The 13,342-nt window shown below is 39.0% G+C and overlaps 1 protein-coding gene across 1 annotated transcript in view; it reads right to left on the bottom strand.

Moving 5' to 3' along the window:
• The window catches only part of BMX (BMX non-receptor tyrosine kinase), a gene marked incomplete at its 3' end in the record, with an annotated part of 41,059 nt that extends 35,114 nt beyond the window's left edge, over positions 1 to 5,945 (bottom strand). Inside the window, exons 1-3 of the mRNA XM_080719366.1 lie at positions 5,805 to 5,945; positions 4,777 to 4,881; positions 2,763 to 2,844 (exon numbers count right to left, since the gene is read on the bottom strand). Coding sequence (XP_080575492.1) covers positions 2,763 to 2,844; positions 4,777 to 4,881; positions 5,805 to 5,942 — 325 coding nt within the window. The 5' untranslated portion in view covers positions 5,943 to 5,945. The remainder of the gene's footprint in view (positions 1 to 2,762; positions 2,845 to 4,776; positions 4,882 to 5,804) is intronic.
• Positions 5,946 to 13,342: the final 7,397 nt, after the last annotated feature.

Below are 13,342 nucleotides of genomic sequence, written 5' to 3'. Positions count from 1 at the left end.
GGCCCTTTAGAATTCTCAAGCCAAGAAACAGATAAAAAATAGGTAAGATCATTGTGTCACAATGAAACTTCATAAGGGAAAAGATTTGAGGGAGGAAACTTCTTTGTCTCCCTGTTACTGGTTAGCAGACCAATGTTACAGTTAATCCCACCCTGTTTCTCTCTCCCTATCTTCCAGTAAAGAGATTGGAAAAAAGCAGATACTGCCTGCCTCTCAGCCTCCTGGTTATGAGACAAAGTTCTGGATGATGTGCCATGAACAAAAGTTTTCAGGGGTCCTTCTGCAAAGACTCAGAATCTCTGTGGGGTTCTCTAAGGGCAACAAAGGAGAAAACTTGAGGATCCCTCCTGTGTCTCTACCGACTTCACTAAACTGCTTCCTTATCCCTGGAATTTCTCCCTCTGCACTTGTAACCACGCAAGAAGAACAAAAGTGGTTTTATTGTAGTAACTGCTTGGTGTCTTTTTTTTACCTGCAGCCTGAAGCATTACTAATGGATATATGTCATCCTCTAGGTATATGACAGCCCCAATGCTGGAGACTCTGCTGTTTTATGAGGGACTAGGAGATGTGTTTTGTTTCTCTCTCTCTGCTCTCATTTTACATTCTGTATGTCCTGATGTGTGCAGTCCAAGGACCACTCGAGCATGTACAACATATACAGTCCCAGAGGGATGCACTAATGGAGACCTATGGCATGAACAAGAGCCACACCTCCAGGCTGTGTCTACATAGCAGTTGACCCCCAGGAAATCCCTCCAAAGGTGACTGAATAGAAAACAAAGCCTTAGAGCTCCTCCTAGAAGCCCCACTGTAATCAACCACAGTGATACTTGTTTTCCATGAGGAGGATACTTTAATATATTTGTGAGTCATTCATTAGTGGCTCATGACAGCTATAGGAGAAAAGAAATATGCTCTCTATTTGACAGGTCAAGAAACTGAGATCCAGAAATATTAAATAGTTGTTAGATAACACATCAAAGTGGGACCTGGCTGCAGGTTTGTCTCATTCCTACAGAGATGCCCTTTTCCCTTCACTGAGATGATGGTGGATGGAGGGGTGGTGACAGGCAGGGCTTCCCCTGGGGTGTACTTGACTATCCTACAAAATAGATTCCTGAAGCCTTTCTCATGCAAAGGGAGACTAAGTCCTACATGTGACAAAGGCTGTATTAGCATCAAAGTGGAGTGTTTGTAATTTGAGATGTAATGAGAAAGAGGCATGATCTAAAATGTAAATAAAATTAAATGTTCCCCTATCTAGGAACTTGATATCTGAAATTCCAAAGTAGACCCATTCATTTGAGTTAAATATTGGCTAAACATCACTACCCATCTTTAAAATAAAAATACCATGGAAAGAAACACTACAGCACCCAATCGCCATTCTCCTGCTTCTACCAAAGGTTGTTGCAAGGGGGTCTTAAAAAGCCTAATTGTTGCAGTGTACAGGTTAAAAATTGGGGTTGGATCTGGGTATAATGGGACATGCCTGTATCCTTAGCACTCGGAAGACTGAGACATGAGGAGCTCAGGTTTATGATCAGCCTCAGCAACTTAGCAAGGCCTTCAACAACTTAGTGAGACCCTGTTTCAAAATAAAAAGTGAAACAGAGCTGTGCTACAGCATCTCATGCAGACCTTGAGAAAGCTTGGTCAGGGGACCGGCAAGGGCATAGATCCCCCATGAAGTATGCCTAGAATTCCCTTCTTCAAAAATTATTTTAGGATTATTTGGATGAATATGTATAATTGGAATTTTATGTATAAGCATTATAACTAAAATTGATGGGCAGCGGCTTGTGAGAGACCCAGTCAGCAAAGATTTTTTTTCCCCAAGGATAAAGTTTGGGCCAATGATTAAGTTCAAACTGACCTTAGTTTGGGCCAGTATATAAGATTAAGTTCAAGCTGGCCTTGTGATGATGAGACAAAGCATACTTTCTATGATTATTTAAATGTCTGGCACCCTGCCCTGAACTCTGTAAAAGACTTTTTCTGTCCTTGAAGTTCCTGTTTGCATGACTATAAAGATTGTAACAAATCCTGAAAGAAGTAAAAAAGAGAAGTAAGAAAGAAGAGAGAAGCTTCCATCAGAATAAAGTTCGAGAAGCTGCCATCTGGTCTCGTGTGTCAGTGTCTTCTCTCTCACGACCTCGACTCTCTTCTCACCAGCACACGAACCTCGACTCTTGCTAGGGCTGGACCCCGGCAGAGCTGGGCTGTGGCTCATTGATAGTACCAAAACATTGGATTTGGGTAACTGAGTTCTGCAATTCCTATTATGAGACTTATGATCTCTTTAGCTTCACTCATGTGTAAGGGGAGAATATTACAGGTTTCCATAGACTTAAGAGGATAATCTAATAACATGTTTTGTAAGTACCTGATAAAGTAGCTGGCACATGGTAAGAGCTTAGTAAGTGTTGGATATAACTTTCTATAAACAATGAAAATACAGTAGCTACAGGACTTGAAGCAGCCCTGTGGAGACCTAGACTTTGCCCTGGTAAACGCAAGCGCAGCAGGTGGAGAGCAGGCGTTCTAGCTTCCCCAAAGCTATCTCTGTGCTGAGCAGGGAATTACATCCACAGGCTTCTAGTCTGTAACAATAAGGCTGCAAAATGAGGATGGGTCAGGCACATTCCCTGAGCTTCCTAGGAAAATCAGCAGGTTATTTATTGGAATTGGGTCCTCTTTTATCTTTCCTCCACCAAGCCTCAGAAATATTTATTAATATTTTACAATCATTTTATTACCTTTTTGTAACGCTTTCAACCACTGACTTCTGCTCTCTTCATTAGATGCATAGACATAGAGAAGTCCATCTTTATAGGCAATCTGGAAAGCAAAGAACATAACGGGTCTTTATAGGACTCCCTTGTAGTTCACTCTGCTGCACCTGCAAATTTTTTCTATTATCCAAAAGAAACCTTGAGTTTGCTCATATAACATTTGGAAGTGAGGAGTGAAGGATAAAATCAACAGTTGTTTGTATCCTTTACTCCTCAATGTGTTTTATCCTAAATACTTCAAAACTTTGGAAAATCATAGTAAGGATGCATCTGACAGGGGGGAATGCTGAGGTCTCAGTAGAGATGCCCTGGACCATGGAGAATTATAATATTTGAATATTATATTGGAATAATATTAATAATTGCTAAGATAATATATAATAAATGTTATTGTATAATACATAACCAATAATATTAATAATGAATGATGTTCAAATCATTATAATATTCAATTGTTGTAATTATAATATTCACACATTACCCGTGTCTTATGAGTGTTCTGATCCATCCACCTACCTGCCAGACAATTCCCTTTACACCCCACGGGAAAATCTTTAGCTGCTCTAGCCTTAAAAATATGTCCAGAGATGGAAAGTCCTTTACTTTGCTCTGCCATCTTTTTTGATTTTACAAGTGTGGAACACCACACCATGTCTGGCTTCAATTGTCATATATTCTAATAATGTTTACAGTTCATGGTTACATGAGAAAAATATGTTTTCTTGTTACTTCAGTCTGTTGCATTACATGGTAACCCAGGAATCCCAAGAACAAGTCTTTCTGTGGTCTTTGAGACACTTTAAATGTTTGAAGATGACAATATTTCCTCAATATCCCTCTCTAGTGTATGCTACTCTTAATAAATGTCAAGTACTATATGCCATTTATTAAACACGCTGTTTTTAGCTACTTAAATATTTTAATCATATGAAATATAAAAGTATGTCTATTTATTTATTTATTTACAAATGAGAAAACATACTCTGAGAAAGCTGAATATGTTTCTGTGGCTATACAAATATCAGTGAAGAGGCTAGGAGCTCTGTAGGGTTCCAAAGTCTCTGTGTCCCTGACTACGTATGTCTTTGTGATGTGAATCCGCAGTCTCTTTCATGAGCATTCTCTTGCCTGATTTCTCCCAAGTGAGTAATACTTTTCGAATGAGGAGTAAGGATTATTGATCAGCTGGATTCTTGTATTTAATTTCTGGTCACAGACCCCCCAGTACTAGAATTGGGTAGTCTGACCATCTGAAATACAACCCATCTCCCTTTGGATCAGAAAGAGGTGTTCATCCAAGATGTGTCATGTGCATATATGAAATGTATCACTTTGGATCACACTATGATGTATAATTACATTGTACCAATAGAATTCTAAAAAGGAAAAAAAAAAGGGTATTCATGATACAGTAAAAGTAGGGGCATGATTTTTGTCAAGCCACTTCCAGAAGGTACTGAAGGAATAGTTTCTATAGTGTGCCGTACTTCAAGGTAAAGTTGAAATACCTTAGCATCATATGTAAAGCCCTTCATGAGCCTGCCCTCCCCACCTCTCCAGACTCTGCTTCATCTCATCCGTCAGTGCCTCTTCCCCTTTTGTAATAGGAATTGAACCCAGGAAGTAACACCTCGAGCCTTTTTATTTTATTTTATTTTATTTTAAATAAGATCTCACTAAATTGCTGAGGCTGGCCTTGAACCTGAAATCCTCCTGTCTTAGCCTCTCAGGTTCTGGAATTAGATGAGGCCATTACCGCTTCTACTCTCCTCTTTTCTCTGTTCCCTCCAGGGGAGGCAGATTGGTGGACATGACTTTACCAGGGTGCTCAATTCCCATTCAGAAATATTCCAAGCCTTATCGTTGACTTAATGGGCCGTTTCCCAATAACATTATTTTCCCTGAATGTGCTGAGTTCATAATAGAAAATATTAAAGTAATAAGTATCCACTGAATGTCATATTGTTCCTGTTTTTACCTGAAATGGGTACTGTCTCTCCACGGGTGTCTGCTCCTCCAGGTTGACTTTCTCCACACATCTGATTTTCTTAATTTCGATCGATCCTTTTTTGCTGCCTCTTTTCTGCAATTAAAACACAAAATATGTCTCACATGATGCTTCATGGTATACAGGGCAAAGCATAAAGCTAAAGTTATGCTTGGGAAGGAGATTATGGGGTGAGCAGTAGAGAGCCACTTCTCATCACTCCGTGATTGTCAAAATCCCATGAGAACAAAATATATTTCTCCAGTGTGGACACAAACACACATACTTCTCCCAAACCAAATGTTCAAACAGTAGTTAATAGTCTTGTTAGAGAATCATGAAATGTGCTTCAAATGACCTGCCATGTGGTTAATATACTGAAAAATATCAAGATCTAATTTCACAAAGCATTTTCACTTCGTTTCCATTTTATGACAATATTTCAGTAGTTCTATGTTAGAATTCCCAACTGTACACAGTCTTTTTCCAGTGTTGTTTTAAGTCAGCATTTATGATCATAAGCACTATTAATATTTGGGGCTGAATATTAATTTTGCTGTGGGATCTGTCCTATGCATTGTAGGGTATTAAATACCGTCCCTGGTCTCTACTCACTGGACGCCAAGTAGCACTTGCCCTCCCACTAAAGAGTTGTAAAAATCAGAAATTTCCCTAGCCATTGTCCAATGTTCCCTAGGAAGCAAAAATAATTTCAGTAGCTAACCACGGTATTACAATTTTAATCTGCTTTAATGAAGTTAGCAAATTTTTATTGGTGCATTATAGTCTCACATCATAATGTAGATTGTGCTGACAATGGCTTATACTTTAAGATCCTTTATTTTGATTTCATTAAACTTTGGTTAAGAGAAGACAATGTAGTTTAGTTAGTACTTGCAAGCTGATCTTTACAGTATAAGGGAAGACCCCTGAGATTCTTTCATTATAATCAGGCATTTTGTGGAGACTCCGGGAAAATAATGAACACTATAAAAACAATGGAATAAATAGAGCCTCACCATTTTGTCATATTCGTAGTAGGAAAGGTTTGTTTTGGTCAAAACAAAAAGCCGCTCTTTGTAGTTACTTGGTGACATTTTCTTCTTTTGCTGTGACCTCTTGAGAAGAAGTTCTTCTAGAATGGGTTTTGTATCCATATTATCATCCTGAAGAAAATAAAACAATTAGAATGACTGCAGCATCTTTCTAGGTTCTCTTCTAGCCTTCCTATATTTTACTCACATATTTATCATTTGAGGATATAGTAAATGTTGATTTTAACAAATTAGACTGATTTCAGATTATAAAATAAATGACACACATACATAGAGGTTTTTCTTTACTGTCTTGGCTCTGAAATATATATATTAATTTTTTGTGGTGCTGGGGATTGAACCCAGGGGCATTCTACCTCCGAGCTACACCCCCAGCTCGATCTTTTTATTCTTTATTTTGAAACAAGGTCTCACTGAGTTGCAAAGGGCCTCATGAAGTAGTAGCTGAAGCTGTCCACGAACCACAATCCTCCTGTCTCAGCCTCCCGAGTGCTGGGATTACAAGCGTGCGCCACCACACCTGGCAATATGTTGATTTTTTTTAAAAAAGCATTTTATGCATTGAATGACGCATCTCCTACTCTGGACCATAAATTCGCCATCTTTATACCACCTTCTAGACCATCTTATTACAGTGCTCTGGACTTCTAAATATTCTTTTGGTGTTTGTGGAATTGGATAGGATATAGTAAACTTTAAGAGAAATCACACTCCAGACAGCTCACCATGTATCAAAGTAACTGATCAACTGAAACTTCCCTCCATTAACATGAGCAGTGGTTTGACTGTGAGACACTGATATCACTGTAAATGACATCTGCCACCCCAGATCATAAAAAGATCTTCCACAGAAAGAATAGGGTACAATTTTAAATATTTCAGAGAATTGAAATGGTGAATGCCCAAGATAGAATAAAAGGAAGCAAACATATATGAGAATGCAACAAAACAGAAACTTTATCAAAAGAGATTCAAAAGAACTAAAACTCAGCACATTTACAAAGTCAAAGCACTCTTGCTTTTCATTCCAAAAGCGTGGGAAATGGTAAAACTTAAGGTATTCCTGAAAAATAAATGCATTAATGTTCTGGCCCTGCTAAGACTATTACTGTAATCCTCAGTCTGCAATCAGGTCTGGTAATGAACAAGAACAATGGTAGGCAGGAGGCCACAGAGATCAGCTTTCTTATGTTCTTCTTTGCCTTGTGAAACGACATCATTATTTGCATCTAGGTGCCCAATAGTTAAGACCTTTGTTTGATGATCTGAAAATAATTAACCTTACTCACTCACCTTTAACTCCCGGGAGCCGAAGTGCATGTGTAGATCCTTAACTTTGACTTTCAAGCTCTAAGCCGAAAGTCACTGTTCTGAGACACTACCACTCATCTTCTGGCTGTCAGGATGAGGCATTAGGAAGAACCTATTTGCATCCTATTTATCACTTTTGATCAGGAAGCACCCACCCAGGCCTTGCTCTATCTGGGTGGAGGCGGGCACCCAGGAAATTCATCCAATCACTAGAGAGCGCTTCCTCCTACTGGCGCAGGCGTATGATAAGCCCACTAGAGGAGGAACATGAAAAGAAAGGGAGACTAAGAAAAACAGCCCGGTGCTGAATAAACTACTGTCAGTTCAAGCCAGCTTTCCTCCCGACCTAGACCATACAACTTTCGATGTGGGAATTAATAAAACTAGCTTGTATTTTATATTTACATATATAATTTATTTAAAAATTGCACTCCAGACAGCTCCATGGGAAATCTATTTGTTATTAATAAATGGGAGGCTTTTTATTAATTCTTCAAATGTTCCCCAAGAGCATTGTTTGACTTAGTGACAAAAGAAGTGGAAATCATATTTATTAACTATAACTAGCTTTTCAATTACTTTTTGGTTTGGAGATTATCTTACTGATTTTCAAAAACAAGGATTAATCTTTTGCAAAACTAGAAAAGTGGAATGGATTTATCCTGAGCACAATGGGTACTATTCACCGTGGTCACTGGGCACTGTGCTAAGGGCTGGAAGACAAGGCAGTGATCAGGCTGTATTGGAGCCAGAAGGACCTGAAGAAATGGATGCCGCATCTACCTTTCACTTCTCCCTCCACTGGAAACTGCACCCCCATGCCTGCTTGGATAAGCTGATTTTCTATATCCAGAATCTACAGCTAGAAGAGAATGTGCTTGAAAATTTATGAAAACCATAAAGATGTATTTTTATAACATATAGACTTTTGGGGGGAGTCAAACATAGTTGCAGGGCAATTTGCCTCTTATTATTTATTTTCTGGTACTAAGGGTGTTATACTTCTGAACTACACCTTCAAACCTTGTTTTATTTTTATTTGGAAATGATTTCTCACTAATTTGCTGAGGTCCTTACTAAACTGTTGAGGCTGGCCGCAAACCTGTGATCCTTCTGTGTCACCCTCCCAAGTACTAGGATTACAGGCATATGCCACCACATCCAGCTCAGCTTTTTATGTTTCTACATTTAAAAATTTACTAATAAGGCAGAAAGAGAAAACTGTGAAATTGCTTGCCAATTTTTATGTCTACAGTGAAAACATTATTCCTAATGTTAATTAAGTAGACCTGGTTTGAATGGCCAGTTTTGCGATTACAATGTAGCAAAGAAAGTATATTAAAAAGAAGTGAAGCCAGGCATGGTGGTGCATGCTTGTAATCCCAACCTTCAGGAGGCTGAGACAGGAGACTGCTATTCAGGTACAGCCTCGACTACTACTTCATGAGGCCCTTTGCAACTCACTGAGACCTTGTTTCAAAAAAACGAATAAAAAATTGAGCTGGGGTGTAGCTCGGAAGTAGAATGCCCCTGGATTCAAGTCCCAGCACAGCACACACACAAAAAAAAAGAAAAGTGGTAGTTTAATATTGCAAAGAAAAGCCAGGCATGGTGGTGCACCCTTGTAATCCCAGCATTCAGGAGGCTGACACCAGAGGATCGTGGTTCATGGACAGCCTCAGCTACTTAGTGAGACCCTCTGCAAATCAGTGAGACCCGGTTTCAAAATAAAGTATAAAAAATAGGGCTGGGGCTGTAGCTCGGAGGTCAAATGCTCCCTGGGCTCCATCCCAAGACCCACAAAAAAATTGCAAAGAAAAAATTGTATGTGCTTTGTGCTCATTTTACAAAACCAAGAACAAGCAGGCAAAAGAATAAAATGAATGCGCCCCTACATTCTCTTCTTTTCAAATATATGTGTATATGCTCATTTTCAAAAAGATGGGTTTAGATATTGTGCACATGGGTCTGTAGTCCGTTGTTCTCATATAGCAGCACTTGTAGCCACATATCTTTTAAAGCTCTATCCAGGGGAGCCAGTCCTTCAAAGCTTCATGCCCTAAAGTGGACTCCCAGGCTTTAACAATCTCAAAGTGCCCCGTTTTGATGACTCTTGCTTGGTCATATTCAGATCAGTTTCTTCCACGACAAGGTCTCTGGCTCCAACTCAGGTTTGGGCCTATGTTTATCTTTCTATGTTTCTGCCCCTTCTTCCTTATACTTCTTTCTCCCCAAAATGGTCTAGATTCATGATTGAAGGTACTTCTATAAGCTCTTTTGTTTGGGGAGATGATAACTGATGGTGACTAACTTTTAGAAATGCAATGTCTCCTTCCTTTAGATGTCTATGTTCTTTATTTCCTTCTAATTTTTATACTTTGATTAGTGAATTGCCATTATACATCCTAGTGAGGTTCAATGTGATCCATGCATACATGCACAGTTTGTGCTGTATTCCTCTCTGTATACCACCCCGCTACCTCCTTCTCCCCCACTGTACATGTTAGTGAGGTTGATAGTGATACCTTCATATATGGGCACAACATTATTTGAACTTTTTCTTTCTTCAAGCCTTCCTTTTCTCATTTCCACAATTCTCCCCTAATCCCTTTCCACCATTCTACTGAAATCTCTCCACATTTATCCAAATTCCCACATGTTTTCTGTTTTCTCTCTAGTATCTACATATCACAGAAAACATATGATCCTTGATTTTCTGAAATTGGTTGATCTCACTTGTCATAATATTCTCTAGTTCCATCCATTTTCCTGCAAATGACATAATATCTTTCTTCCTTATATACACACATTGGAATTCTACTCAGCCATAAAGAAGAACAAAATTATGTCTCCTTCCTTTTATTAGGTCAATAAATAAACAAGGCTCAGGGACTACTCTTGATTCAGGGGCCTATCCAATAACTAGCAACCTCTGCACTGTCAACTCTTATTTAAGGGAAATTCAGTTGGGAAGGTAAAATAGAATCTTTCAAAATAAGATGAGGTCCTAAATGTAGTCAGCATTAAGCAGAAACCTATTTCCATAGAGGAGTGGGTGGGATTTATCTGGACTCTCATATTACCATCACATAAAATAGATACGTTGATTTGCTTACCAAATAGCCCAAGCTGCCTATTTCCATAAGCACATGAAACTAGAGAGAAATTAATGCATAAGGAAGCAAAAAAAAAAGCTGGCAGAAATTAATACTGTAGTTTCTGTAAGGAAGCCAGCAACTGTCATGTAGCCTATTACATACATAAAAGGTGCATGTTGAATTAACATGACTTATCACTATGATTATTTAGCATTTATAAGGAAACAGTATCATGAGAGTAAGAAGTTCAGTTTAGCAGTTCTATTTGACACATTCAACTTCAGCTGTGATGTTGCAGACATTGAGCAACTAGTTCTAGAAGTAAGTATCAGCTTTCCGCAGCCCTGGATGACAACAAACTAGTTTGAGAGTTAGGTTTCAAAACGAATTAATACATAAGTTTGCTGTGGACTCTATGAGAGTCAGAAGCCTTGAAGGAAATTGTATCATCGTGAGAAAGTCCTTTTCCTTTTTTTACTGGCGCACTATAGTCTCACATCATGATGTGGATCGTGTTGACAATGGCGTATATTCACACAGTACTTGGTGCCCTCCCCCACCCAGCTTCCCCTTTTCCCTCCCTTCCAATACTGAGTGTCCAGGTTAACAATGTTATGTTGACATGTATTCACATACTCCAATGTAGCTTTTCCATTAATCAACCTCAGCCTTCGTCCTCCCCTACCCTTCCTTTCTGGCTTTGCTATGGTTTCCCCTCCATTATCTGGAGTCCCTCCAGTATCCGTAATACTCCCTAGTTTGAGCATATTAGAGGAAAAGTATGTCCTTTCTCTTACTGTGCTTGGCTAATCTCACTTAACATAATGTTCTCCAGGTCTTTCCATCTTCTTATGAATGACATAATTTTGTTCTCGTTTATTGCTGAGTAGAATTCTATTGTGTGTATTTCCCATAATTTTACAATCTATTCATGTGTTGATGGAGACCTAGGTTGGTTCCATATTTTGGCTATTGTGAATTGTGCTGCGATGAACATGAGTATGCATATGTTACTGTAGTTTTCTGACTTGAAACCCTTTGGAAAGATACCCAGGAGTGGTATAGCTGGATCATATGGTGGATCCATTCCCAGTTTTCTAGGGAATCTCCACACTGATCTTTATAGTGACTGCACTAGTTTTCACTCCCACCAACAGGGTAAAAGAGTTCCTCTTTCCCCACATCCTCGCCAGCATTTGTTGTTATTTGACTTCTTTATACATGCCACTCTGGTTGGAGTGAGATGGAATCATAGTAATTAAATTTTCTGATCTGTAAAATGAGATAGGTTACAGTTATTTCATTGTACAAAACTTAAATGAAAATCATTAATGGGAAAGTAGTTGTCCCACTGTGGGCACCAAATTGTGATTCCAAGAGAAAAAGGTAGGAAGAAGCAATTCAAATGCTAATGAGTTTCATTCACTATGAGATAAGAAGCCCCGTGGGAGTTTTTTTTTTTAAATAATCAAGGAAGCTAATATATAAGGAAGAATACTGGAATTGGACCTTGAAGAATGCAAATGATTTTACTACTAATAATTCTCGCTAAGAGTTAAGGAGGAATAACCTTATACATGACCTCTTTCAGGTAATTTGTAAACAAATGCTATAAGATACATCCTAATGCATATATCCTATTGGTTGGCCTCAACCCTGTGATACTCCTGTCTCAGCCTTCCAAGTACTGAGATTACAGGCATGCACTATCACCCCTGGCTGATTTCTAGGGCCCCTACCAGCTTTGATATCCTAGGGCTGCTTTCTTATATTTAGGTTAGCATCCTCTTTGGTTTAGGAAGGTCCCAAAGTAGACATGTCTTTCTCTAACACTGGTCTCATCAGATAGTCTGTGACAATACTACACCATGGGGCAGGTTGTGATACAGTCATGCTATGGAATAGGTGATAATATCATTTCCTACTTATAGCTGATGAAGCTTCAGTAGAGAAATAAATTGCCCAGGCCATACTACTAATTTGTGGCAAAGCTAGATTTGAATCCCGGCAATCTAACTCCACACCCCATACGCTCATAATGATACCAGTGTTAGAGAAGGACATACCTACTGTGTGACCCTCCTGCACCTGAAAAGGCTCTAATAAACACATTAAGTTAGCCATAGCATGTCAAAACTAGTAGGGTCCCTAGAAATCAGCCAGGCATAGTAGTGCATAACTGTAATCCCAGTATTTAGGAAGCTGCGATAGGAAGATCTTGAGTTTGAAGCCATCCTCAGAAACAGTGAGACTCTTTCAAAAGAATTAAAAAAAAATTTTTAAAAAGGCCCAGGTGTATTACTCAGAGGTAAACTATCCCCAGGTTCAACTCCAGTACCACAAAAAAGGAACCCTGCGTATTAGTTTATAGATGCAACATTGAGTCTTAGCAGCCCAAGTGAGTGGGACAAAACTGTAATAGAGTGAAACTATGAGAGACATAGACCAGGGAGCCAAATTCTGCCATCCTGCTGGATGCACTGTCCACTTCATGGCAGTAAACAGAATAACAGAGATGTGTGTTTGTCTAAACACAGAACCTCCTTACTACAGACACTGTTGGTGAAACCAGGAAAAATTTTCAGTCTTTCCATATCTGTTTGAAGGACAGGTCTGGAACTATCCTTTCAATGGAAATATCAGAAATATGTGACCTGTAAATAAGTAAATAGTTTCTTTCAAAGAAACTATCAGAAATATGTGACCTGTAAATCATCTTTCAACAAGACCCCACCCCCCAAGGCAGTGTTAAATAGCAAAACTCTGGGTTGAGGGTACAGCTCAGTGGTAGAGTATTTGCCTAGCTTACGAAAGGCCCTGGGTTCTATCCGCATCATCACCCCCACACAAATAACAGCAAAACTATCCAAAAATTTGAAAATCAATACAATCATATAACTTTAAAAATTGAAGTAAATTATAAGTGGTACAGAAAAGGAGCTGGAGGCAGGAAAGGAAGGAGGAGATGTATATATACAGTTAAACAAGGCAATTGGATAATCCTCTCATCCCAAAAATCTATACCCTGACTGGCTCATGACAGGCACCTTTAAAGCTTTATCTGTTAGAATTGAGAGATGAGAGCAGCAATTC

This window comes from Muscardinus avellanarius, assembly GCF_963383645.1.
Source record: "Muscardinus avellanarius genome assembly, chromosome: X".
In the NCBI taxonomy this organism is placed as follows: domain Eukaryota; kingdom Metazoa; phylum Chordata; class Mammalia; order Rodentia; family Gliridae; genus Muscardinus; species Muscardinus avellanarius.
Note: the sequence above shows the minus strand (reverse complement) of the source record. Positions and strands in the feature narration are given on the sequence as shown.